This window comes from Lagenorhynchus albirostris, chromosome 12, assembly GCF_949774975.1.
Source record: "Lagenorhynchus albirostris chromosome 12, mLagAlb1.1, whole genome shotgun sequence".
In the NCBI taxonomy this organism is placed as follows: domain Eukaryota; kingdom Metazoa; phylum Chordata; class Mammalia; order Artiodactyla; family Delphinidae; genus Lagenorhynchus; species Lagenorhynchus albirostris.
The window spans coordinates 8,144,856-8,171,851 of record NC_083106.1 but is presented as its reverse complement, the minus strand read 5'-3'; the positions used below and the strand labels follow the sequence as shown (position 1 = coordinate 8,171,851).

Here is a 26,996-nt window from a genome sequence, read left to right as displayed (position 1 = left end):
TTATTCGTTCTTGTGCGCTGTGCCTTTGGGACTGGCAAACTCCAAATTAGCCATGTTGATCCCTGGTCGTGTGGCACAAAGACACTGCAGGCTGGGAGGCTTGGAGGGGTGCTTCTTGGATACGTGTGGGGGGCGGTGGCTGAAACCTGGAAGGAGAGCCGGGAGGACACTAGCTTCGGGGTCTAGCACTGACTCGAATCAAACTCAGCGGCTGCCACTTACCAGCCTTCCAACCTTCCAGGCTTTATCTTCTCTGAGCTTCTTATCTGTAGAGAAGAAGTAATCATACTTCCTCACAGGGTTGCGGGGTGGGGGTGGGGGGACTATACTCTTCAGCGTCACTCCAGGGCTTCATAAATAAGAGGTCTTATGCGTTACTTTAGAATGTGTGAACCAAAGCCATATATGTTCCTATTACTTGTGGAACTTTCCCATGATTAGAAGTTCATTCACATGAATCTCCATTTTATGATGATACTGAAAGAAGGAACCATGTTAGACAAGAAGAACATTCAGTTCATGGCCTTAGACCTCACAGGAATGAGCCTGGCAGCTATCAAATGCCAAATGATTTTTTTCTCACCCACTAAATGGAAACTTCTTAGAAGAAAGTTCTCTACTCCCTGGGTGATTGTATTCATGCAGAAGAACAATCTCAAGATAAATTTCATTTTAAAAGTCATTGGGACTTCCCTGGTGGTGCAGTGGTTAAGAATCCGCCTTCCAATGCAGGGAATGTGGGTTCAATCCCTGGTCCGGGAAGATCCCACATGCCGTGGAACAACTAAGCCTGTGTGCCACAACTAACGGAGCCTGCGCTCCAGAGCCCGCGAGCCACAACTACTGAGCCCGTGTGCCATAACTACTGGAGCTTGCATGCCTAGAGCCCGTGCTCCGTAAGAGGAGCCCCACAATGAGAAGCCCGTGCACTGCAATGAAGAGTTGCCCCCACTGGCTGCAACTAGAGAAAGCCCGCGTACAGCAGCGAAGACCCAATGCAGCCAAAAATAAATAAGAAATTTATTAAAAATAAATAAATAAAAGACATTAACACCCCCTGCACAAGTGTTTTCTTGGGAATGAGCTCTCAGAGTTTCAGCAGAGTGAGTCCAAAAGTTCCCAGAGGAGTAATTGAAGAGGAACTCACTGAAAGTCTTCCAATTTGACATATCTTCATCCATAATTTCCAAGAGTGTGAACTATCTATAATTCCTTCTGTATAGGACAATCAACAATAATTGCATTTAATAAGAAAAAAATGTATTTTTTTGTTAATTGATAGAAAAACCAGTGTTGACAATCTTAAGAGTGATCTTACAGAAAAAGGAGATGAATTTTTAGCTCTTCATTTTGGTTGATTCAATGACACTTTGCCAGTTGAGGGGGGACTCAGACCTATTTGGAAGCTATTAGGTTGAAAGTATCTGGAAGAGCTGAGCAGACCAGTCAGGGCCTCCCTGGATGAGCTAGTCCACAGAAGACATTGTGTCCAGGAGAGGCTGATAGATCAGGGGTAGAGATGCCAGCCTGGCTGACCAGAGGGGCAGAAACGAAAGGACAGTAAGTCTTCCAAAAATAAGAAGGCCAGGGTGAAGAGCTGCCTTAAGAGAGATCCCTAAGTAGGATCAGATTTATTCTGAAGCCTTTTATCCAAGGTTTAGATCAGGCTCAATCATCCTTGTAGGGATGACTTTTTTAAAGGGCTGAAGTCAGACAAGGCAATCCTGGGTCTCTCAAGATGAGTGAGTGCTCATTATCAGAACTTCAATTTCTGTGCATGAAGAGAGAACTACTAAAACCCACAGAGGACCTGCCCAGATACCTGGGATTCCTTCTCCCCAGAGAGTTTGGATTCCAGGCTTGAAGAAGTTCAGTTGTGTTACAAGTTGTCTATCACCTTTGCATACAGGAATCCTCATCCTTGACTCAGTCCACCCTAAGACAAGAGTAGGAATCCAAGGCCTTCCAGACCCACTCCATCAGGGGGGCAAGGCCTGGTTTGGCTTGATGTTTCTAGCAGGAGAATCAGGCAATTAAACCAAACCTTGGCCCTTTCTACCTACTGGTACAACCAGATCCTATACTCCAGAATGAAGCTGACCTCAAGTTCTTCATTTTGGTTTACCTAATTTGGGAATGAATGCACTGATGGAGAGTAAAAACCAGGGACAACTTATTTAAGGTGTTAGAGGAAAAAGTGAAATACTAGATGGATCCACAAAAAGTGAATTAATAGAAAAAGACTAATTTTCTGAGGAACCACAAGAATCCCAAGGAACTCTTCTGCTGTTATTGGAGAATAGGGTCAAAATAACTCAAAATTTCTGCGAATGTTTCTTGGTAGTCTGATGGGAATTACATTACAAATGGCAGGGCAGGCTCAGAGATCTGAAAAATGAAACCTGACAAGCAGGAAGTCATGTGCTTCCAGGGAACCTTGACTCCCAGGAAGTGCTTAAGGCGAGCTGTTGCTTGATGAAAAATATGGAATGAGGCCTCTTATTTCAGCCAAAAGCAGCCACATACTCAAAGAGTCAAAGTCAACCATAGGAGCTCATGTTTCATAAAGAAAACCAGTCCTCTGTCAGCCTCAAGAGAACCTACATCCTTCGTCTGAAGTAGAGGCTTCCCAGGATGAACTTTGGGAGGAAGAAAGGAAGAGGAGGAAGAAGACGAGCAAACCAGAAGTTCTTTTTTCTCTGATATAGAGTGGAATTCTTAATTTTAATAACCCACTCACCAGCCAGGTGACAGGAGATAGGAGCTGATGTCACCCAGTTTCAACCAAAGGGGCGATTTTGTCTATGTTTGCAAGAATGTGAGAAGTTCGTTCAAGCCCTTGCTTCTAAATCTATCATCTTTATTCTCGTTCAGTTTTTGGCAAAAGATACTCAAGAAGTTTCAGCCTTATCCAAGAAGTCTTTGGGACTTGGGAAAATATGCTGAGAAATAGAAGATGTCATTCAAAACTACAGATTCAGCTCAATTCACAAAATAATTATTTCCATTCTCCTTTGTTACTTCCTATTGTGGGCATTAAGTATTTCACTCGGAAAACAATGATCAATTTCTAATAACACAAGGATATATTTAGAAGTTAGATGTATCTTAAAAAATAGTCTTGTTGAGTTTTACATTTGTGTGCATTTCTAAATATATATTACATATTGATTAAAAATAAAGTTAACAAAAATGTATTGCTTTCCAAAGATCATCAACCAATCATTATGTATACACTCACACATATGTGTGTGTATGTAACTTTACAGTATTAGTCTGTATTAGAAAATTAATTCCAGAATATACAGGCTTACTTTTGTAAAAAATAAATTTATTGATTGATTGATTGGCTGCGTTTGGCCTTCATGGCTGAGTGCGGGCTTTCTCTAGTTGAGGCGAGCAGGGGCTACTCTTTGTTGTGGTACATGGGCTTCTCATTGCGGTGGTTTCTTGTTGTGGAGCACGGGCTGTAGATGCGCAGCCTTCAGTAATTGTGGCACGTGGGCTTCAGTAGTTTTGGTGCATGGGCTTCAGTAGTTGTGGTATGTGGGCTTCAGTAGTTGTGACTCTCAGGCTGTAGAGCGCAGGCTCAGTAGTTGTGGCGCATGGGCTTAGTTGCTCCGTGGCATGTGGGATTTTCCCAGACCAGAGATTGAACCCATGTTCCCTGCATTGGTAGCCAGATTCTTAACCACTGCACCATGAGGGAAGTCCCTACAAGCTTACTTTTTTTTGTTTTTCAGTTTGGGCTGCTATAACAAAAACACCAGAGAGTGGGTGGCTTAAATAAACATTTATTTCTCACAATTCTGGAGACAAGGAAGTCCAAGATCAAGATGGTGACAGATTTGATGTCTAGTAAGCCCTGCTTCTTCAGCAGACATCATAGGCTGTCTTTTCACTGTGTCTTCACGTAGAAGAAGGGGTGAGAGTGTTCTCTGGATTAACACCTTCTATAATGGTGCTAATCCCATTCGTGAGGGCTCCACACTCATGACCTAATCACCTTCCAAAGGCCTCATCTCCAAATTCCATCACATTGGGGGGTTAGGATTTCAACATAGAAATCTGGGGGAACACAGACCTGAAACTCTGATATTAAGAAAATTAAGATATACTTGGTTTCTTGCAGATAAAAAGTGTTTGGGCTATATTTATAAATATAATGATTGGTTGAAAATAAGGTTTATTTCTTCTTGTTATCTTGTAATTCTCTTTGTCATAGGTTTAAAAATTCCTTCCACGTAATTATATCATTAATTGTAACTTTACACTTTACCTTCAAAATCACAGTTCTGATGAGAACATTTCAAGTTTTAAAAACCTCCTTGGAGTTCCACTTCCACCTCTAGGTAAAAAGCTGCAAGAGTATTGGCCCACTATAATAATGAGAAAAATGCAGGAAAAAATATAATATCACAGCATTTCTTGACCTATCAGAGAACTGACCTCACAGGGCAATTAGTAACACAAAATCCAGGAGGAATTGGCTTCCCCAGGAAAGTCAGGATGCACAGACTAGCTCACCTATGAAAGAACATGGGAGGAAAGGAAGTTGCCACATAGGTGAGTAAGAAGAAATGAGCTAGATTTTTTTTTTTTTTTTTTTTTTTTTTGCAGTACACGGGCCTCTCACTGCTGTGGCCTCTCCCATTGCGGAGCACAGGCTCAGGACGCGCAGGCCCAGCAGCCATGGCTCACAGGCCCAGCCGCTCTGCAGCATGTGGGATCTTCCCAGACCGGGGCACGAACCGTGTCCCCTGCATCGGCAGGTGGACTCTCAACCACTGCGCCACCAGGGAAGTCCCTGAGCTAGATTTTTAAAGAATTTCTAAAAGCCAACAGTAAGCTAACATGACTCTATAAGATGCATGGAAGTCTCAGACATCAGGGGAGTTTGCTCTGACTCCCAGGATTTTGTCCATGAACTTCTACTGGGGGCTCACAAGGAAGCTCAGGGGCAGGGTAGGAGATAGAGAGCCCCCCTTAGTGGTACAGATGTTGGGATGTAGAGCAACTGCCACTATGAAAAAGGCTTGAAGCCTTGCCCCTTGCCTGGGGATCTTTTCTCACAGAACAAACATCTTGAGCTTCTCAGAGAAGGAAATCAAACCTTGTCATCCCCAGGACACAGGTAAAGATTCATTGTTGCTGTGGGAAAGACAGAACCAAAACCGAAACAAAACAAAGCCCTTTATCCATAGGGAAGGGGAGGAAAGAGTCCAGGGCCCAGGATCCCATACCAATATAATTAGAGACGTCCTACTTCAGGTTGGGGGTCAGTAGACACTCCTCTGATCAATATCTGCTCCAGATACAAGGCAAACTTTGGCTGCTAAGGCAGGTGGAAGAGGAATAGGAACACTGAGAAAGTCTCACCACAAGGTCCAGAAACAGTATCTTTCTAAGGCTGAGGCTGTTCAAGGCAACAGAGAGCACTGCCTGCCCCCACCCGTGTAACAAGCCCAGAATAACAAGCAAGAGCAGCCAACCTCTGGGGATGGTGTAAGAGATAGAGAGACCCTCTGTGATGCAAGTACGCAGGGATGGCTTTTAAAGAAGATGATGAAGCACAAACACTGAGAAAAACCATACAGAACCTAGGCATTGGACTGTAAGCACAAGGCATCATTAGAGAAATTTGAACCCTGTGGTGCTCTGAATGCATCAACAACAACAACAACAAAAGTCCAAGCCCAACTCAACCCCTGACTAGACTGACTCACGTGGGAATGGGCTTACAGAAGAAAAAGTACACATATTTCCAGGCAAATATTTACTTTAGTCTTTACCGTTCTGCAGAAAATGTCCAGCATTTAATTAAAAATTACAAGACACAAAAGAGGGAAAAGTAAACTAACCCGTCATCAGGAGATAAAGCAATCAATCAACAGAACCAGACTCAGATGGCCCCAAACTGGAACAATTAGAAATAAAGTTTAAAATAAGTATGATTATTCAGTTAAAGGATCTAGTGGGAAAGGCGGGATGTTTCAGTAGAGAGATGGAAACTATAAGAGTCAAACAGAAATGCAAGAAATAATAAGAATAAAATGGTGTCAGAGAGAAAGAATTCCTCTGATGGACTCATTGGCTAGACCCAACTGAGGAAGGAATCAGCAAACCTAAAGAGAAGTCCTTGGGTATTGGGAGAGAGAGAGAGAGAGAGAGAGAGAGAGAAAACAGACTAACAAAGTTTTGCAAAACAATATAGCTCATTGGAGTTCTAGATAGAAAAGATATAGATAAAGGAGTAGAAGAAATATTTTTAAAGATATGGCTAAGAATTTTTTAAAAAGAATTACAGATATTAAGCCACAGATTCAAGAAGCTCAGAGAATCCCAAGATAAATAATAAGAAATAAAAAAGTAAAAAACAAAATAAAAATAAATACACCTAGACATTTATATTCAAGCTTCAAGAAACTATTAAAGAAAAAACTTGAAATAGATACATGTATTGATATATGTATAACTGAATCACTTTGCTGTACACCTGAAACTGTCACATTGTTAATCAATTATATTCCAAGATAAAATAAAAAGTTTAAAAAAAAAGAAAAAACTTTGAGGGCAACCAGAGAAAAAAGACATACTACATACAAAGGAATATACCAAAAATAAGAATTAGAGCTGACTTATCTTCAGAAACTATGCAAGCCTGAAGACAATAAACTAATGTCTTTAAGGTACTGAAAGAAAATATCAAAACAGTGTTCTCTACCCAGAGACTGTATCTTTCAAAAATGAAGGTGAAATAAAGCTTTTCAGCAAAGAAAAGCTGAATTCATTTCCAACAGACCTGCCCTACAATAAATATTAAGGAAAGTTCTTCAGGCAAAAGGAATATGATAGTAGACAGAAACTTAGATCTACACAAAGAAAAAACCCTGGACGTAGTAAAAAAAAATAAGTAAATATAAAATATATTTTTTATTGTTAATCACTTTAAAAGACAGTTGATTTCCTAAAGCAAAAATAGTAACAATGTATTGCTGGGTTTATGCCATATATAAAGTAAATATTTAACAACTGTACTAAATATGAAACAGAAGGATTAGAAATATATTGTTGCAGGGGTCTTACAATATACGTGGAATGGTAAATTATTATTTGAAGGTACATTATGATAAATTAAAGACATATATTGTAAATCCTAGGGCAACCACTAAAGAAAAATTCGGGAAAGAAAGCATTATTAATAAGCATTAACTATAAAGGGGCATGAGGAAAATTTTTGAGGTGATATATTTATTTGTTTACTTGTCACAGTAATTATAAAATCTCATAGAACTGTACATCTAAAAGGGGTGAATTTTAATGTATGCAAAACATACTTCAATAACTCTGACTCCTCCCCCCAAAATAGAACAAAAAATAATTTGCCAAGGTTATTCCACTGCTCCTTCCTTTCCCCTCCCTTCTTTGCTAAAAAATTTAGCTGCAGATCCATTTTGGTGGACTTTGCAAGGTGGGCATGCATGCTTCGTGCAGAGGAGCCACTGTGCGGCCAAGGGGAGTGTCGGAGTCTGTGAAGAGTACAGGGGCATCCACCCCCACCACCACGTTGTGACCTTTTGTGAGATGCCATGGCTCCGGCTGGATAAGGAGGACGTCACCATGTGGGAGGTGCCTGGGTAGGAAGTCAGAGCGCAAACAGAGTGAAGAGGGCATCCACACAAGTGGGGTGTCAGATCCCGTGGGGTAAGTAAAGCTTTCACAGGTGGTGGTGGTGGTCCAGCGTGGGATGTCACAGGCTGAGCAGGTGAAGAGTTGTCCATTTGAGAGAAGGACCCAGCGTAGGTGTTGGAAGCGCACATACAAGTTGGGAGTCACCCAGCATGGGGATTAGGATGTAGAGCAGGACAAGGAAGGTGTCCACATGGGGTGTGAGATGGCCCACCATGTTGGTGGTCTGGAATGAAAGCCTGAAGAAGGTGAAGAGTATGTCCAAGCAGAGTATGGTCCAGCATGGGATGGTGGCATACGAGTGGGTTAAAGATGGTGTCCGGGCTTAGGACCTGCAAGGAAGTGGAGAGGCCGCAGGTCGAAAGGAGGGCTTCTGCAGTGTGGAGTTCCAGAGTTTGGAGCCGTGTGGATGAAAGTCTCTTGGTGCTGCAGCCAGGAGTTAGTGCTGTGCCTCTGAGGTGGGAGAGCCAACTTCAGGACACTGGTCCACAAGAGGCCTCCCAGCTCCACAGAATATCAAACGGCGAAAATCTCCCAGAGACCTCCATCTGAACACCAGCACCCAGCTTCACTCAACGACCAGCAAGCTACAGTGCTGGACACCCTATGCCAAACAACTAGCAAGACAGGAACACAACCCCACCCATTAGCAGAGAGGCTGCCCCAAATCATAATAAGTCCACAGACACCCCAAAACACACCACCAGACGTGGACCTGCCCACCAGAAAGACAAGATCCAGCCTCATCCACCAGAACACAGGCACTAGCCCCCTTCACCAGGAAGCCTACACAACCCACTGAACCAACCTTAGCCACTGGGGACAGACACCAAAGACAACGGGAACTACGAACCTGCAGCCTGCACAAAGGAGACCCCAAACACAGTAAGATAAGCAAAATGAGAAGACAGAAAAACACACAGCAGATGAAGGAGCAAGGTAAGATGGTGTCCATACAGGGGATGCAGCCTGTCACCGAGTGTCAGAGCCCAGAGGGATAAATGCTCCCATGGCATGGGATGTTAGAGCCCAAAGAGTAAGGAACTTTCCTCCTCTGTCAAGTTGGAACAGATGGTTTCAACTGAAGCTTTGCTCAGGAAAATGACTTACTGAAAATTTGAGTACAGTTAGAATTGTTAAATTCAGGCAGCTGGGCTGGGTTGAAACAGAGTGCCTGTTCCACCTCCATTCAGCAGCACTGGGGAGAATGCAGATTCTTGCAAAATACAGGGGAGCTTCTGGCCGACCCAGGAGAGCAGACCTGTCACCACTTGGATTCCCCCAGCAGATTCAGGGCTACCGGCATTAGTGGGGCTAAGTGCACCAGGCCAGATAGAGCTAAGGATGCAGGACCACCAGGGATTCCAACAATAAAGAGAGCCAGCTTTATGAGATTGGGAAACAGGAAATTCCTGAGGAAATGATAGAAACTAACTTCTCTTTGAATCCATCTCCACCTGTTGAGATCCTTTCTATCTCTCCGACCTTTCCCATAATTATCACTTTTCCTTTGAAATCATTTTCCCAAGATTCCAAACAGAGGCAAACTCTCCTCCTTCCATACATTCCCATAGCATTTTTTAAAGCTTTTCATCCTGGAAATTATGAAACATATTCAAAAGTAGAGAGAATTGCATAATGAACACCTTTTGCCACATACCCATCACCCAGCTTCAACAATTACTAATACGTGGCCCTCAAGACGTTTCACTTGTGTTCCTTTTTTGACAATTATAGTCTGAACTTTGTTTGAATTATTTCCGTACGAGCCTCACGCAACCATATCCCTTCCCCTTCCCTCACAGACACATGCAGACCTCATTTAATTGCACTTCACTTTATCGTGCTCCGCAGAGTTTGTGTTGTGGTATTTTTACAAATTGAAGCTTTGTGGTAACCCAGTGTTGTCAGATGATGGTTAGCATATTTTAGCAATAAAGTATTGTTTAATTAAGGCATGTCCATTGCTTTTTTAGACATAATGCTATTGCACACTTAATAGATTACAACAGAGTGTAAACATAACTTTTATATGCATTGGGAAACCGAAAAATTCATGCAGCTCGCCATGGTTGCAGTGGTCTGGAACTGAACCCGCAAGCTCTCCAAGGTATGCTTGTGTAAGATTCTGCAGGATAGGTAGGACCTGTATCATATCATCAGTGTAATACCCACTGTATTCAGCAAGTGCTTGGCGCATAGCTGCTTAATTGAATTGAATTAACAAGCACTCAGTACTTCTGTTTGAGTTTTCTTGCTCTAAATACCAGAGGCAGATGTCCCCCCAAGACCTGCGTAATTTTTTAACTTTGGCAATACGAAAGGTCTGTAGAGATAACGAAGTCCAGAGAATCGTGCCTCCACAGGTGATAGATTTCTTGCAGCAGGTTACTTCACTTCCATGAATCTCAGTTTTATCATCTATAAAATGGTAAAAAATAATATCTACTGTACATTTTGCTGTCAATTTTTTGAGATTTTATGTATGTCTTTATCAAATACAATGGCTGTGAAATAATTTGTAGTTGTAGAACACCTAGACTTAAGAAAGAGAGCATAGTTCGTTTAAAGCTTTTAGTCAAAAGATGACCGTTCCTAGGAATACTCCCCAAAGTCCTGGGCCCCCAAAAACCCACTTCTCCAGTGCAAACTGATCCAGATTTGGGGGGTCCGTTTGAGTGAGGGAAATGTCTACCAGACATTTTTCTCAACCTGGACTCTGCAGAACATAGGATAATAGCATTGGCCAAAAGCATTTTTGAGATAAAAGACAACTGCCACTCTGTTCATCATTCAGTTGTAAAATGTTATTTCCCAGGATTATACTAATTAGAATAAAGTGGTAACTATATCCACCACTTCTTGCTAAATCACTCAAAATGCATTAACCTTAAGTGGTCCACATATATGGCAAGCCATATTTATGTATTCCCATTTACTGGTATACTTTGTCTAGGGTATATAGGCTTTGGGTCTGACAGATGAAGCCTGAAATACTTCTTATTAACCACAAAATCTCTGTGTTGAGGTTTTAGCAAACAGTACAGCTGCAGGAGCAAACTAGCGAGGCCATCAGTAATGATTAGCTGCAAATTTTATTCGGTTTCCAATCCAACTTATGTGAACCAGATCTTCAAAACTTATTTAACGATAGAAGATCTATACCTCATGTTACAGGTGCACACGTGTCTCATAATGATTCACGGTGATAAGAGGAGAAAGAGAGGCTTAGGCAAAGAATGAGTCCAGAAGGTATGGATTAGAAGGATCTTTTCTTTTTAATTCAAGGATCCTTCACCATTTATTAGGTTCATGTGAAGTCATTGCAGCATAAGAGGGCTCATAATCAATAATCCTTCACAATTTGGGAAAGGAGAAAGAGAGATGTTTTTTCTTCTTAAGACCTAGTTGGCAAAACACAGACCCCAGTTAGCTACGCATGGTGATCCATGGAGTTCTACCTCCTGCCTGCAGGATTCCAAGAACAAGAGAGCTAGAGAAGGGTGCTCGTGTATGTGTCTATTACGGCTCCAAGCATAGCTCCTGATGGAGCCTCTGGCCTGGTTCTTCCTGAGCATCACAACAGAACCACTCAGATAAGATGACTCCCCACCCCATCTCACATTGTTACCCAACAGAACATGGGCCAACAGAACAGAGAACGTGTGTATGAGGAGGGACAAGGACATGGCAGAGGAGTGAGACACTGTGGTACCTGACCCAGGAAAGGGGAAAGGTGGTCCTTCATAGGTTCCCTCTCTGGGTCTCCATTTCCTTTCTTGCCTCTCTCCCCTCCACATCCACGGGTCTCCTTCATGAACAGAGGCTGAATCCATAGACTAGACTCAAGCATTACAGGCAACTCAGCCGCCCCTTCACTCTGGTCTCCAACTGATACTTTTGCCATTGTCACCTTTCCCTGCTGCATCCTGATTAAAGCATCTGCACACCACTCCCCTCCCCCACTCCCCAGGTCATGCAGGTGACTCTAGACTCGTGAAGTGTGCTGCTGCGGGTGCACTGCTCTCCGCCCCCGGCATCTCTGCACCACTCTCGGGGGAACAGGGCACGTTTGCATCCTCTCCATGGTGAGATGCCTGGGAGGGGGTTGCCTCACTACTCCACACAGCTATTTCTTTTCTACCAAAGCAACTCCCTGTTGAGCAGGGGTCTTCCCATAAGGCCTGCTGCCTCTGCAGCGTTCAGAGACAAAGCCAGAGCCCCAGCTTCAGGTCCTCCCTGCAACCTTCCTGAGAGTTCCTTCATTCTCCCACCATCAGGGGTTTGACCCGAAGCAGAGTAGAACTCTCTCCTCAGGAACTCACCAGCATCTAAGCTCAAACCAAGTCACGTCTGGTGCTTTTATTCCAATCGCTGGCAGAGATTCTTCTCTCCTCTGGGGTGGGAAGACGGTCCTTACGTCATCACATCAGTGCTCTTCCCCAGTCCACTTACGTAGATCGCATGCCCTAAGTTCCATAGATCTTCTTCCTGCTTATAGTCAAAGTCAAGCTTATGAACCCCCCAAAAAAACTCTCCCCCAGATCGCAAGATCTTTAATTCAAAGGCCTGGCTTTCAATACTCTTGTCTCTGCTATAGAAACTCAGTCAAGAATTTGACGCTACTCTTAGCTAATCATCCCTTCCCCTGAGGTTTCTGTGTAAAATGCCGTCGACACCATCCGTGGTGGGGAAAGTAATGGGAACAAAGAATCAGAGTGGAAAGAATCTCAGGTAATACCTCAAGTATGCTCATTTCCAAATTACTTTTGCCCCTTTCAGCACTAATCCAAACTCTAAGCCCAGGCTGAATGCTCTATGTCAGTAAAGGAGTCGAAGTCGACCGAGGATGCGGCTGCGTGTCTGCCTTTCCACATTGACCCTGTATTAAAGGCTGTAACAAAGGACCACAGACTGGGTGGCTTAAACAATAGAAATTTACTGTCTCACAGTGCTGGAGGCCAGAAATCCGAGATCAAGGTGTCAGCAGGGTTGGTTCCTTCTGAGGGCTGTGAGGAAAATTTTGTTCCATGCCTCCCTCTTAACTTCTGGTGTTTTCTTGGCAACCCTTGGGGTTCCTTGGTTTGCAGGTGGCATTCCGCCTGTGTCTTCACATCGCCTCCACCCTGCCCCCTTGCCCCGTATGCACCTCATTCTCTTCAGATGGCATTCCTTTTCTAAAGACACCAGTCCCTGGATGAGGAACCCACTCCAGCATGGCCTCAATTGAACTTAATTACAACTGCAATGATCCTATTTCCAAATAAGGTCCCACGCTGAAGTACCAGGGGTTGGGACTTCACCATATAATTTTTGTGTGGGGTAGGGGCTGTGGAGACACAATTCAACCCATAAGAGGCCCTTTTCTCCTCCTCCAGCTGCTCTGAACAGTTTCTGAGAGTCAAAAGACTTCTGATCTCAGGCTGTCTTTCACTGCATCCCTCATTGGAGAAATGCATCCCCTGTCCCAGCCCCTCAAGGAAGAGAAGCCGTGCTTTGTACCCAGTGGAACCTGGGAGCAGAAATCCTTACTTGAGGCGTCCACATGATTTTTGACTGATGGTTATACAGGCTGGAAGAGGGAGCGGAGCAGGTCGGTACTGGTGTTTCATTCAGATTGGATTTGATTCCATTCCAGGGCCCATGGAGACCCTTTACTCACATTAAGTTTTCTTTCATTAATAATTTTCAGCTTTTGTTAGTAGCCTCGATTTCAAGCACTCAATTTAGCTCAGAATGAAATTACTAGTTCTATTCAGCTGTAAGTCCAATGGCTCATTAATCCAAGCCTGTGGTGTAACGAACAGTCAGTGACCTCGCATGAGTGAGCAGGTACCTCAAAGAGTCACCGGAGCCAGCCAATCAGGTAACACTTTTATTTCTCCTCTTGACATGTTAGACAAGCCACCTGTGTTGAGAGGTCTGAGTCTGAGAGCTCAGACATGAATAAGTTCACGCATCAGTATGTCTAAGACATCTGTGTTCTCACTGTTCACTTACCTTCCATACAGAGGATTCACTGGGGCAGAAGCTGATGTCAGGGCTGCCTCGTTCTCAGAGGGTAACAGCTTCTCCCAGTGGCAGAAAAGAGGCGCAGATGTCTCTTTCCTCCCCTGAAGGGAACCTAAGGACAACAAAAGCTCCATCTTCCCTCTAGAATCATACAGGGCGCTGGGAACTGAGTTTGAGCATAGAACTTTAGAAACCAAAGAGCTGGAGTAGTTTTTTTTTTTTTTTAATTGAAGTAGAGTTGACTTTCAATGTTGTGTTAGTTTCAGGTGTACAGCAAAGTGATTCAGTTTTATATATATCTATTCTTTTTCAGATTCTTTTCCATTATAGGTTATTCCAAGATATTGAGTATAGTTCCCTGTGCTATAAGTAGGTCCTTGTTGTTTATCTATTTTATATACAGTAGTTGTGTATGGAGTAGTTATTTTTAAATACTGCACAATTTTCAAGCCCCTTTCGTCTTATCCCCTGAAAATGTGACTGGTCCCACAGCCAAGGGGCCAGCACATTCAGGGCTGTCTCAGCACACCTGGTTACTGAGGAGTCAGGGACCCAGGTCCAAGAGCTCTGGTCCTTGTGCCTTGTGCCCCCCGCCCCCTGCCTTTCTGCCTTCCCTCCTCTTTCCCCTCCTCCCTCCTCCTGAAGAGGCACCCCATTGTTTAGGGAGCTCCTGTTTGCCAGAGGCTGAAACTACATCCTCTGCCCCGATTCACTCTTTCTGCCAGCTGATGGTATGAAGATATTGCTAATACTTTATTGCCAGGTTTGAGTTAACATTAATATCAAAAATATAGACAGCATGAGAACAATCATGCATATCTCCAGATACATCATATTATCTTTGGCATCAATTTTACTGAGTTGAAAATGAAACTCTTAATGGACACTGAGTATTCAGTTTGCTACCCATATGCCTATTCCTACACAGCCCAGATGAAGTGTTGACCAATAACAGGATTTATACTTGCTTAGAACACTTTAGAAGACGGAGGTCAAGTGGAGCATGGAAGACCCCTCACTAGTTAGTGCACGCAACTAGTTATGGGGCATCATAAATCCAAATCAGAGAAGCAGCAGTGGAAAGTCAAATGCAAAACTGACTATAAAAGCAGAGGCAAGGGGACAAGCCGGAGTGGCTGATTGACAGGATAGTAAAGCCAGTAGCCAAGAGAATATTAGGATCCACTTTGGGAATCTGTGCGAAGCTGAAAACTGGAAGAATCAGACGATTTAACCAGAAATCCATGCAGCCCAGCTTAACACCAGCAGAGAGCACGTCTTTAGTAAAAGACTGTTTTTGATGTTTTCAAATGTTGCCATTTATACGTTGCTACTAAAGAGCGTTGGGTCTGAAATTTTGGATATCTGGCAACTATGGTTACATAATGTTTGCAGTTTTGCAGAGTCAATCCATTGTTCCATTATGTTTAAAGCTATGCAAAAAATTATCAACAGAGTGAGGTTAATCTTGTTATTCAAACTGGAATGCTGTACTTTTCCATATTTACAGTATATTCACCATGGAAATGGATGGACAGATAATCCTTGGGTAACCTGCTGACACCACCACTGGCTGGGAGATGTGGTTTCTAGCTTGGGAAAGAATATTTGGCTAACAAATGGTAAATGATGACCTAGCTCTCCTGGTTCAAACTTCCAACTAGATTTTTAACAACTTCCCAACCCAAATCCCATAGAAGAACCCCAGGAGTCTTCTATGCTTTCTCCCAACTTTCGATTACTGCCACTTACTCAGTAAAGTATGCCAGACACTGCAAGGCCACAGAAACATGTAGACTGTGACTGCATTTATCTATTAGTTTCTTTTGTTTCAACGTGGTGGAGAGGCAAAGATGGCCCTGAAATCTTATGGCCCGTGAGAAGATAAGAAAGGAAACCCTCACCCCCTTTCATTGTCAAGGCTTCATGTTGTACTGCTCATGTGCTGGTGGATTGGGGGCAATGGGGCGTATAACAGCACATCTCCAACAGAGTAACTTTGTGAGACTAAAACTGGGTCTTTATTGTAAACCCAATTTAAGTGAGAGAGTTTATGGAGTTCAAATTATTAGTTCATTCAATAAATACTTAATGAGAGTTGATATCATGCTTGGTAATATTCTAGGTGCTAGAGATTCAGCAGCTAACATAAGAAAGTCCATCCCTCAATTGGGAGTATGCGATTAACAGGTACACACTACCATATGTAAAATAGGTAAGCAACAAGGATTTACTGTATCGCACAGGGAGGTATATCCAATATCTTGTAATAAACTGTAATGGAAAAGAATCTGAGAAAAAAGAACGTAGATATATACATATACATATGTATAACCGAATCGCTTTGCTGTACACCTGAAACTAACACAATATTATATTAAAGAAAGAAACAAAAAGAAAAAAAGGAAGTCCATCCCTCAAGGAGATTATATTTCAGTATGTCTGTGGGAGAGGGCATAATGGGAGATAGAAAATGAACAAATAAACAAATGTACGTGTCAGCAGGTGATACCTACCGTGAAGGAAAATAAAATAGTGTTCAGGGGAAAAGAGTGACGGCTGACAGTGACTTTTTTTTTGAACGGGGTAGTCAGGGTAAGCCTCTGATTAGTGGTTATGCAAGCAGAGACTTAAAGTATGGAAGGCGGCTGTGCTCCGTCAACATAGCATATCCCCACCGTAGGATTTCCTAACACCGCCTCATTCCCCTTCATTCCGCAGCCGGCGCACAGCTCAGTTTAAGATACCCCACTGTGCTGGGGCCAGAAAACAAAAATGGAACATTATTCACTATTAACTTCAAAAGCCAGGCAAAAAACAGAAAGGGTTTGAAAGGCGGTGTCATCTGGCATCATCATTTCCCCTGCCTTCCCTCAGAGAGAGAGAGAACAAGTGAGCAAACGCGCTGGTCACTGACCTGAGCAAAGAGATGAAAATCAGGAGCGTGAGGGACCCCTCAGAGCCGTTGCAGGATCTGTGCTGACAGGTTGTCCAGTCAGCACGGGAAGGCCTCACACCTGGCGTAGCTCACCTTGATGACAAAGACCAGACGGGGTAAGCGTCACCTGCACTTGCAGCCAGAAGCAGATGAAGACTGAGATGGGGACGTCCCCATACCCCACCTGCTGGGCTCACATGCACGTAACCCAGGAAGGAAAGGGACAGGGGACTCTGATGCTAAGACCAGCCGTTAAACCCACAACCGCGAAGAAATCTCTACATTTGACGGTGTTTCCCAGACACACCTAGAAGAAAATCATGTCTGGTTACGTTTAGTTTTTAACTGAATGGGGCTCAGAGCCAGAAATGTATCTAATTATTCTAATTATGAAAAACTAAATTAAATTTCACCCACTCCAGTTTGTGACTGCGAAAATTAACTCCTGTTACACAAAAATGAATTGGTCGATTCTGTGGGGATTTATAAGAGTGAGGCATGGACTTATATATAAAATAGATAGCTAGTGGGAAGCAGCCGCAGAGCACAGGGAGATCAGCTTGGTGCTTTGTGACCACCTAGAGGGGTGGGATAGGGAGTGGGGGGAGGGAGACGGAAGAGGGAGGAGATATAGGGACATCTGTATATGTATAGCTGATTCACTTTGTTACACAGCACAAACTAACACACCATTGTAAAGCGATTACACTCCAATAAAGATGTTAAAAAAAAAAAAGAGTGAGTTACTCCTGTGTGAATAACGAGGACTCCACCGGCGGCCTGCAGAGCTGCCCCCCGCCCCCCGGAGCTCTGCTTTGGGGTAAATCCTAACCTGGTGCCAATTCCCAATATCCACAACTGACCTGATACCCTGCAGGCTGCTGCTCTTTCATATTTAAAACTGCCATAATAATATTCGGCGTTTATGTTTGCTGTGAGAATTAAGGTATTTGGAAGAATGCCAAGCACTAGAATGGAAGCGTCCGTTGAATGCCTGCAGCTGCCGGGCCACACTTCCCTTCCCGGGAAAAGCCCTCCAAGCAGCGCATTTGCTCTTCGTGGTCCTCGTCACAAGCCAAAGACAATGAAGGGCACGAGGTGGCCTTGAAGGAAGCTGGGTGGTGGCCAGACAGCTCGTTCAGACCATCTTCCTTGGTGGCGCCGAGGCCAGGTGCACACACAAGACGCTTGACCTGGTTCTCGACCGTCCTGAACTGCGATTCTGGTTTCCCGTGAAGCTTCTTTCACGCCCCAGCTCGCACATCCCATGTGACGCCTTGTCCCCTTAGGGTCCTTGCAGTAAACCCTCACTTAGGCCTGTATCTTTTACATAACCTCAAAGAGCACGTGGATAGGGCATCCCTGGTGGCGCAGTGAATGAGAGTCCGCCTGCCGATGCAGGGGGCGCGAGTTCATGCCCCTGTCCGGGAAGATCGCACATGCTGCGGAGCTGCTGGGCCGTGAGCCATGGCCGCTGAGCCTGCGCGTCCGGAGCCTGTGCTCCGCAACGGGAGAGGCCACGGCAGTGAGAGGCCCACGTACCGCAAAAAAAAAAAGAGCACATGAATATACATTTGCACCAGCCAAATAAATGTAATATATAAAGTAACCAATAAAATACAAGTAAACCAACAAATAAAATACAAATCTGCTCTTGGCAGCCTGCCAGCGAAGCAATACCATTTGGGATTGTTGAGGGGGTGCTTTGTAGCTGTGTGTGTCACGTTGGTTGATAGACACTCTATTTTGTAGCATACCAGGGGACATCGTTAGCATCTTTTGTCCCCCCACCATAGACCCCGCAGCAAGCCCCTTCCCAGGAAGCCCCCTCTCCGCAGACGGAAGTGGACATCTGAGCGCACATCTGGGGACAGAAGTAGCCGGCCTGGAGAACTGGGTGAGGCCTGGGAGGAGGCGGCCCCCACAGCCGTATCTTCTCCCGGAGCTGGAGCCCCGGTACTGCTCTCCACGGAGCGCCTCCAGCTGCCGCAAAGAGACGGCAGCACCCGACACACCGGCACGACGTTTGAAGTGGGTTTGGTCAGCTGCAAGGACTTGTAAACTGTCCTGAGTGTGGGGGTGAGGGGGTGTCTTGGGGGCCACTCTTCTAGACAGGATTGCTCTCCAGGAGCTGCCCAGAAGGGCAGTTTTGGGGGTGGAGAAGGCAAAGCCGGCCCAGGTTTGGAGACAGACCAGAGCGAGGACAGAGCTCGGCCAGGCACTGCCCAGGGAGGACGGTTTATTTAACTGGGGAGCAGCGTGTCTTTCGGAAACTTGATTCTTGTTCCTGAGCTAAAGCAGTTTCCTATAATTTTTTTTGTAGACTGGGTCTCACGAATTCACTTTTAATCAGAGCCAACTTTCTTATCAGCAAAGTAGCTGAAAAGCTGCCCGGGGTAGAGGCAGACCAGACAGCTGTAAAGAGCTGCCCCTTTGACACTTGGTGTTTACAAAGAGCTTTAGAGACAATACATGAGCCTTTTTATGGTCTCTTTCCTTTTTTAATGCGAAAATGTTTTCGCAATAAATGCACTCATCACTTAGTAATCCCACAAGCCTGGGATTGTATAACTAAATTCATTTTCTTGTGTCAATCATATACAAACTCTTTCAAGTTTGATGGACCAAGAGTGAGAAGAAGGGATGGTACAAAGGATGAAGATTACTTAAACGCACATCTTTTGAGGGGTTTTTTTCCTGTTAAAAAGGGGGGAACATTACAGAGTTCAGGAAGCTGTGAGCACTCTCAAAGGATGCAAGACTGATCAACTCCATAGGCAGGACATGGAGTAACGCCCACAGGGGAGGTGTGACTGCTGTAGGCATAAGGAACAGCATAAGCAAAGGCCCCGGGAGAGGATGGAGCTCGGAGAATTCCGGGAGCAGAAACATGGCCGCAACATCTCATCCCGACAGCAGGGAGCAAGGAGAAGAGAGGGATGATCTGGAACCGGAGAGGCCAGAAGGGACGAGACCACATAGGGCACCAGACGCCACAGCAAGGCTTTGGGGGTTTATTCTGTGAGAAGCGAAAAGCACAAAATGGTTGCAGGAGAAAGGATTGGAGCCTGGGGAAGCAGGGGAGCAGGGAGGTTTGGAGAGAGTACCCTACAGTGCTGGTGCCAGAGCCTGGGTCCAGACTGGGGTGATTGGGAAGAAGGAGACTTGGGCCAGCCAAGAGACCAAGGGGGGGACTGAAAGGACGCAGTCATGGGCTGGGGATGGCGAGTGTCAGAGAGGGAAGTGCCCTGGTGACTTCCTGTTACTAACAGAAAACGTTAGTTTGTTCAGACTTTTGTTTACGTTTGTATCAGTTTCCTAGAGCTGACTCAACACAATTCCCGCAAACCAGGTGGCTTGAAAGAACAGAAATTTATTCTCTCGTAGTCCTGGAGAGCAGAAGTCTGAAATGAAGGTGTCAGCAGGGCCAGGCTTTCCAGAGGCTCTAGGGGAGGAAGTTCCTTGCCTCTCTTGCCTCTGGTGTTGCCAGCAATGCTTGGCGTTACTTGGAGCTGCCTTACTCCAGTCTCTGCTCTGTCTTCACGTGGACTTGTTCCTTCTGAGTGCGTTCTCTCTGTATCTAAATCTCTCTCTCCTTTTCTTATTAAGACACCAGTCATTGGATTTAGGATCTACCTTAACCCACAACGACCTCATCTTTTTTTTTTCTTTTTGCGATACGCAGGCCTCTCACTGCTGTGGCCTCTCCCGTTGCGGAGCACAGGCTCCGGACGCGCAGGCTCAGCGGCCACGGCTCACGGGCCCAGCCGCTCCGCGGCATGTGGGGTCCTCCCAGACCGGGGCACGATCCTGCGTCCCCTGCATGGGCAGGCGGACTCTCAACCACTGCGCCACCAGGGAAGCCCGTCGACCTCATCTTAACATGATTATATTTGCAGACACTCTTTCCAGATAAAGTCACATTCACAGGTACTGGGAGTTAGGACTTCAGTATATCTTTCGGGAGAACACTATTCAATGCACTGTATCTTAAGATAATACTCTGTCACGGCTGCTGATGTTCTATATAAACACAAAAGATGTCGATAGTTTCCCCGAATGCCTCAGTTGTCTTCATTATAGTATTACAACTTGTTGATTTTATGTAGCATGGTCAATTTCAACAGCCCAACAAAGGAGTTCAGAATTGGTGAAATCCATATTATGAATTAATTTTATAGCTTACTAGTTTCTCCATTATTAAAGCCAATTCTCATTTTCCTAAAAAGTATTTTGGTTGAAGTGTTCTATGGTGAACTTTATGGATGACTTTTACTTTTTTCCTTAAGGAAATACGGCTAAAAATCATAACTATCTTAACTATGATCTCCAAAGATGATAGCCACAGAATTCTATTAAGAATATCATATGTGTGAAGGGTCTTATTGCCCTGGAAGAGAGCTTCATCGGTCCAAGTCCTTGGATTCGGGCAGAACTGACACTCCCAAGCCATTGCTGAATTTGTGGCGGTTCTTCTAGTGAAGAATACACACACACCCAAATGCATTTCAGTAAAGACAGCATCCCATGGTAAATATGGTGCCTTTGAAGCAGAACCACTGTAAATTTTAGAGTTAAGTTACTGTGGCAAACCTCAGACTGTTGCAAATACTTGTATATTTATCTGTGTGCGTGTATGTTACTTTACCAGAAACAATGGACCTGAAAAATGACCCAATTTATTTTCCTAAATCCCCAGGAAAAATGGATAAGTCATTGTAATTTTTCCATTCCTACAAACATATGTATTTTGTATGTTTATATACCCAGAACATGCTTTTCAAGTTCAGGCATAACATTACTTGCCTTTGTTGCTTGGCCTACCCCATTTGTTATAGTCTACATGGCTGTCAGAGTTATATCAACAGACTTTCACCTTGCCCTGAGCCAAAATGCTTAGATTATAGTTCAGCCTACAGAGAGACCTATTCACGCTCCTACTGGCTGTGATAAGTCAACCCTCCACTCCCTAGTGGGATCCCTACCTGCTAGCATTTGGGTTCCATAGCCTTCTAAACATACCTTTGGGTCCCATGAAGTCTCTGACCTTGAATACAGTTGGCCCTTGAACAATGAGAGGGTTAGAGGCATCGATCCTCTACACAGTCGAAAATCAAGTATAACTTTACAGCTGGCCCTCCATATCTGAGGTTCCACATCCTCAGATTCAACCAACTGTGAATCAAATAATACTGTAGTATGCATTTATTGAAAAAAAGCCATTATAAGTGGACCTGCACAGTTCAAACCCGTGTTGTTCAAGGGTCAACTGTATTACCCCTATTTCAGCTACACAAATAAGCCTCTCGATCCCAACTTCCTTAAATGCCTCTAAACCTGATAAGTAGACCTACAGGTTAGCTCCACACCACTCTTTTGTTCCGCACCTTTGTTGAGATACGATTGACATATAATATCGTGTAAGTGTAAGATGTACAATGTGATAATTTGATACCTACAGGTATACGTGTGTATATATATATATTATGAAATGATTACCACAATAAGGTTAGCGAACATATCCATCACCTCACGTGATTATCATTTTTTAATGGTGGTGGTGGTAACATTTACGTTTTACTCTCTTAGCAATTTTCGAGTATACAGTATTGTTAACTAGAGTCACCACGTTGAACAGTGCATCCCCAGAGCTTATTCATATCATAACTGGAAGTGTGTACCCTTTGACGAACACCCCCATTTCCCCCCCACCCCCACCCAGTTCCTCTTGGAATTGATTCCTGTGCTGGACATTTTCCCTTTAATCCTCTGAACTACTATCCAGATTGCTCTGTGCCCAGGGGGGCTGGGATCTATGAGCTGCGTCAGCATCATCCCTTGCCCTCTGCTTACAGCCGCATTTATAAGCAGGAGCTCAGAAGATGGGAGCTGAGCCACAGATGTCAGTGGCTTCCCCGAAGGCTGCAGCTTCTACCAGGTGACCCTCCTTCTCCCTCAGGAGACTGGTGAGCCTTTTACCCTTCTCCCTTCAGGCTTAGGGGGATAAAGTCTCCTTGCTGTATCTGGCCCCATTGTGCTCCACTGTTCCATGATGATTTAAGCTTACCCATATTTTTTGCAAATAATCACAGTATTAAAATTCCCTTAACTATCCCCATTTAATGTGCTATCTTTTCCTGCTGGGATGTTTGGCCTCTGCTTTACCCTTGAACTTGTTGCCAAAACACATAGGTTGCTGGGATCATTTCTAAGGAACGTGATAGGTCGATATTCAAGTACTAAAATTTGCAAATGATTTACTCTTTTATGGAAATTAGAACTGATTCAGATGTATGCCTACAAGAGCAGTACTCTCCCTTGCATTCTTCTACACTTTCTTGTGCAAGAGCGAAGGGGTGGAATCAGTGCGATCTAGCTGGGACTTGCTCGTGGGTGTGACACACATGGGAGCACCATCTCGTGTCCTCCCCATATTTCTCTCTAGACTCAATTCTCCAGCCTTGGATTCACTTTCTGGTCGATGCCTTGTGCGCCCATCCCTTCCTGGATTGATGAGGCCCTTAATGCATTTCGTGGGATGAATGGCTGAATGTCTAAACACCTGTATTGGGGCACAGCGCTGTCCCCCTCGGAGTCCCTCAGCATGCCTTCCCCAGCCCAGCCCTTGTTCACTAGCCATTGTAAATTACAGTCACACGTGGCTTCCTTTGGTGCCTTTTCAGAAGACAGTGCGGGATACAGAGGAGGTTTAGAGAAGCCCTTCAACTGGACACACCCTGGGGAATTCCTTTGCCAACACTTCTGGGTTTGGGTGGGTTTCTGTCACAGGTTTTGCCTGGACACATCAGATTGAGGGAATTCCCCAAAACAAACAGCCTGGTGCCGGGGAGGAGTGTCTGGAACCATCATGAAATGTGGCAGTTGATTGGCAGGTAAGATATGATCAATTATCAATGAAAATAAAAAGAAAGCCTGTGAGGAGAAGAGGAAGAAAGGAGACCAGACAACTCAGCAACGGAGGCAGATAAACTCTCCGAAGCGGTCGGTCCCCAGCAATCCCGAAGAGCTTTCCCGTGTGATTTCACCCTCTCACCACACAGAGAGGAGGCACACATCACAGGGAAGTCAGAGTTGGCCACAGTCTAGAGGCAGAGATGTGTTCTTTATTCCATATAAGTCACCAAAACGGGAAGCCTTTTTTCTTTCTTTTGCTAAGAGATCAACTTACAGATGGGTTTGGGGAAGGGAGCGGGTGAGCTTGGTCAGTTTGGTTGGAAGGTTTAGAAGCCAATTCTGCATACTCCACTTCCTCTTTGTAGAAAATTTGTTTCTGATCATCTGTTACTGATTTATTTAATAAAAATGAAGTTTAACAGGTTTTGGGTTTTTTTTAACATTTTATTTGTTTATTATGTTTTCTCCATCAGAATGAAAGATCCTTGAGGACAGGGACTTTTGTCTGTATTCCCTGGTACCTAGAATTGTGCCTGTACACAGCAGGCGTTCAATAAATATTTCTGCTGTAGTCTGGATGGCATGAGTTAATCAGATCCCTGGGACTTCTGCAGAGTCTGGTACAGGAAAGGGGGAGCTAGATAGACTCTGCCCCCTGCAACCTCCCCATTTTAACCTTGAGTGTTGAAAAGAGGGGCGGAGCTGGATTCAGTCCGCTGGGTGGCAGGGTCAGTGGGATGCAGAGGGACGCAAAGCAGCCTTTGGGGAGGTGTGTGTGTGGAGAGGAGGATTCCTGACTTCCAGCCTCCTGGCCTGGGTTAGACCCAGGACTCTGAGACAGAACATACATATTTTGGGGAGTCACCCTCCAGTCACCAGCTCCCTGAGGAACCAGAAATTACTCTTCGTGGTTTGAAGGCACTTGGAGAGGAGCGAGCTGACCCTCCTCGCTCCAGTCTCTGCCAGGTCCCAGGCTACCTCTGGGTCTCTGTGCGCCCTCTGGAAGGCTCAGAGCCCCGTCTCGGTGGAGCCCCTGTTTGGGAGGCACGGAGTTGGAGTCCTGGGTCAGCAGAGGCGTGTGGCCAGTGGCCCGAGGGCTGCCGTGTGTGACACGGCGGTTGGCCACAGAAGTCCTCAGCCATCCCGAGCTCGGAGCTTCTGCAGCTGGGCCAGTGTCCCGCTTCTCCGCGGAGCGCAGCTGCTGCTTCTTCGCCCGCCTGCGCCTGGCGGCGTAACGGGTCGCTTGGACGATCTCCGCCTTCCGCTCGTTCTCCGGGCGGCGTTTCGGGTTCTCCTCCCCCAGGTGCCGGGCCAAATCCTTGGCCAGCTCTGTCTCCTGCCGGTCTTGCATCTTCCGCTGCCAGGATGTGCGCAGGGGCTTGTCCTGGACCATCTGCGAGACGCTCTTCTTTGAGCGGTCCTTCCGCACCCGCCCGGACCTGGGCTTCCCCTTCGGGACTTTAGGGACGTCCTCCTCCTTCGGTGTCTTGGACGCTGGGGCCTGGGCTGAAGACCCTTCTCGCTTCTCTGGCCCGAGGCCGTCTCTCTCCGGCTGCCCGGCCGGCGGTGGCTTGCTCGGCTCACGGGGATCCCGGGGGGATCCGGGCTCTGGGGTGTCAGCCCTGCAGCGGCTGAGCGGGCTCGGGACCCAGGTAGGGCTCTGGTGACCCGGGCCCGGCTGTAGCTGATGTCGGGGGTACCCCGCGGGGGTCTCCTCCTTACTCTTGGGCACCTCCGAGTCCGCTTCTTCTTGGTCCTGGGAAAACTTCGGCCACTCCCCACTTGGCTTTGGCTGCGGTCGGAGGGATTCAGGACTCGATTCCGGCTGTCTTTGGGGGCGACTCCAGGCCTGGGTCTCGCTGACGTTGGGGGGACCCTGGGCCAGGCTCTGGCCGCTTTCTGGGGGACCCCAAGCCTGCCCCGTCCCGTAGACTGGGTGATCTCGGGCTTGTCTCCGGCTGATGTCTGGGAGATCCCAGGCCGGCTGGCCGCACCCTCCGAGGAGACCCAGGCTCCCTCTTTTCTTCTGGGTTCGACTTGAGCTCCACAAGGGCCCGTTTGGCCCGCAGAACTGAGGTAAGGTTCTCGGGGGACTCAGGCTTTAGGCCTTCCAGCCGCCGGCTGCGCCTCTGTGGTGTATCCATGGCCCGGCCAGAGTATCTAAATCGAACAGTTACTTTTAAAATCTTATAATTATACAATGAGATACATAATTACTAATTAACATGAAATTTTTGAAGATGAATGGTAACTAAATAACCCCTTTAGGATTTTAAGGCATTACGTGCGACTATATCTTTTAAAGGCCTCTCTTGGCATAATTTGAGTATTTTTGGTACCCAGTTTTATCTGACTAACCCAGATAAAGGGATTTAAAGTGAATGAAGAATCCATAAAAGACATATGAAGAGAATGGGAAACACACCCAGTACTTAAACAGCTAACATGAAAAAGACTATTTTATTATATGTATTCTGGAAGATAATATCAAAAAGGGTTTTACAAGCAGTAAAAAAAAAAAAAAAAAAAAAAGACAAAAAACAGTAGAGCTCTTTCTATAAATAAAATCTTGCACATAAGACCTGCAACCTGTAAAACTGAGGAAGCTCCTCCTGTTGCTGCCCAGGTGGGGCCCTGGCCCAGCTGTCCCATCCCCCATCCCTCTGAGGTCCCGTCTTGGAATCCCAGCACTCTACAGGAAAGAGTCTGGAAACCTCTAGACTCTCCTGCTCTGCTGTTCTCCACATGCATTCAGAAGCCTGTGAGTAAGTGGATTTAAAATGTGAGAGGAGAAACGTTAGACACGATAGAGGATTTTCAAAGCATTAAACTGAAGGCCCCAAACAGAATTCCAGTGGCTTCTAATTGTTGATAAAAGGAAGTACAAAAAGCAACCCCTTTAAGGCCACTCATGATCTGGGGTCAACCTCTCTCTCCAGCCCAGTCTTCCACCATCCAGCCCTGCACCTTGTACCATGCTGTAACCCTCCGCTGTCCTGTCTGCACCCACCTGTGGCACTGAAATGGGGAGAGTAGGAATGGGATGTGCTGTAAGAATAACATTGAATTTTGAAGATTTAGTGTGAATAAGGAACGTAAGTATCTCAATAATCTTTATATCGGTGGCATCCCATTTTTGACGTATTGGGTTAAACAAAATATATTACTAAAATTACTTTTACCTTCTTCTTTCTACCTTTTTAGAAAAATGTAGCTGTTAGAAAATGTACCTTACATATATTGCCTGCATCTGTGGCTGCTTCCAGCCAGTGGTCTGGCTGGTAACACAGGTGGCCCTTCAGGGGCGTCCACGGGCAGTGAGGTGGGGGGGACCATGGAGAACCAAAGTACGTGCCCCTAGTGAGGCAGAAATGTGGGCCCAGTTGTCTCTAGGCCTCCCGAGTTTATAAAAAGACATTGGTCATCTGGTTGTAAATGTGTG

The 26,996-nt window shown here is 45.4% G+C and overlaps 1 protein-coding gene across 1 annotated transcript; it reads right to left on the bottom strand.

Annotated features, from left to right (window-relative positions):
• LOC132530909 (coiled-coil domain-containing protein 86-like) lies at nucleotides 1-25,698 on the bottom strand. The gene is given in 3 exon segments (XM_060168401.1): nucleotides 1-146; nucleotides 24,533-25,391; nucleotides 25,393-25,698. Coding segments are annotated over 3 exon segments (1,311 nt in total).
• Between the last annotated feature and the right edge of the window lie 1,298 nt (nucleotides 25,699-26,996).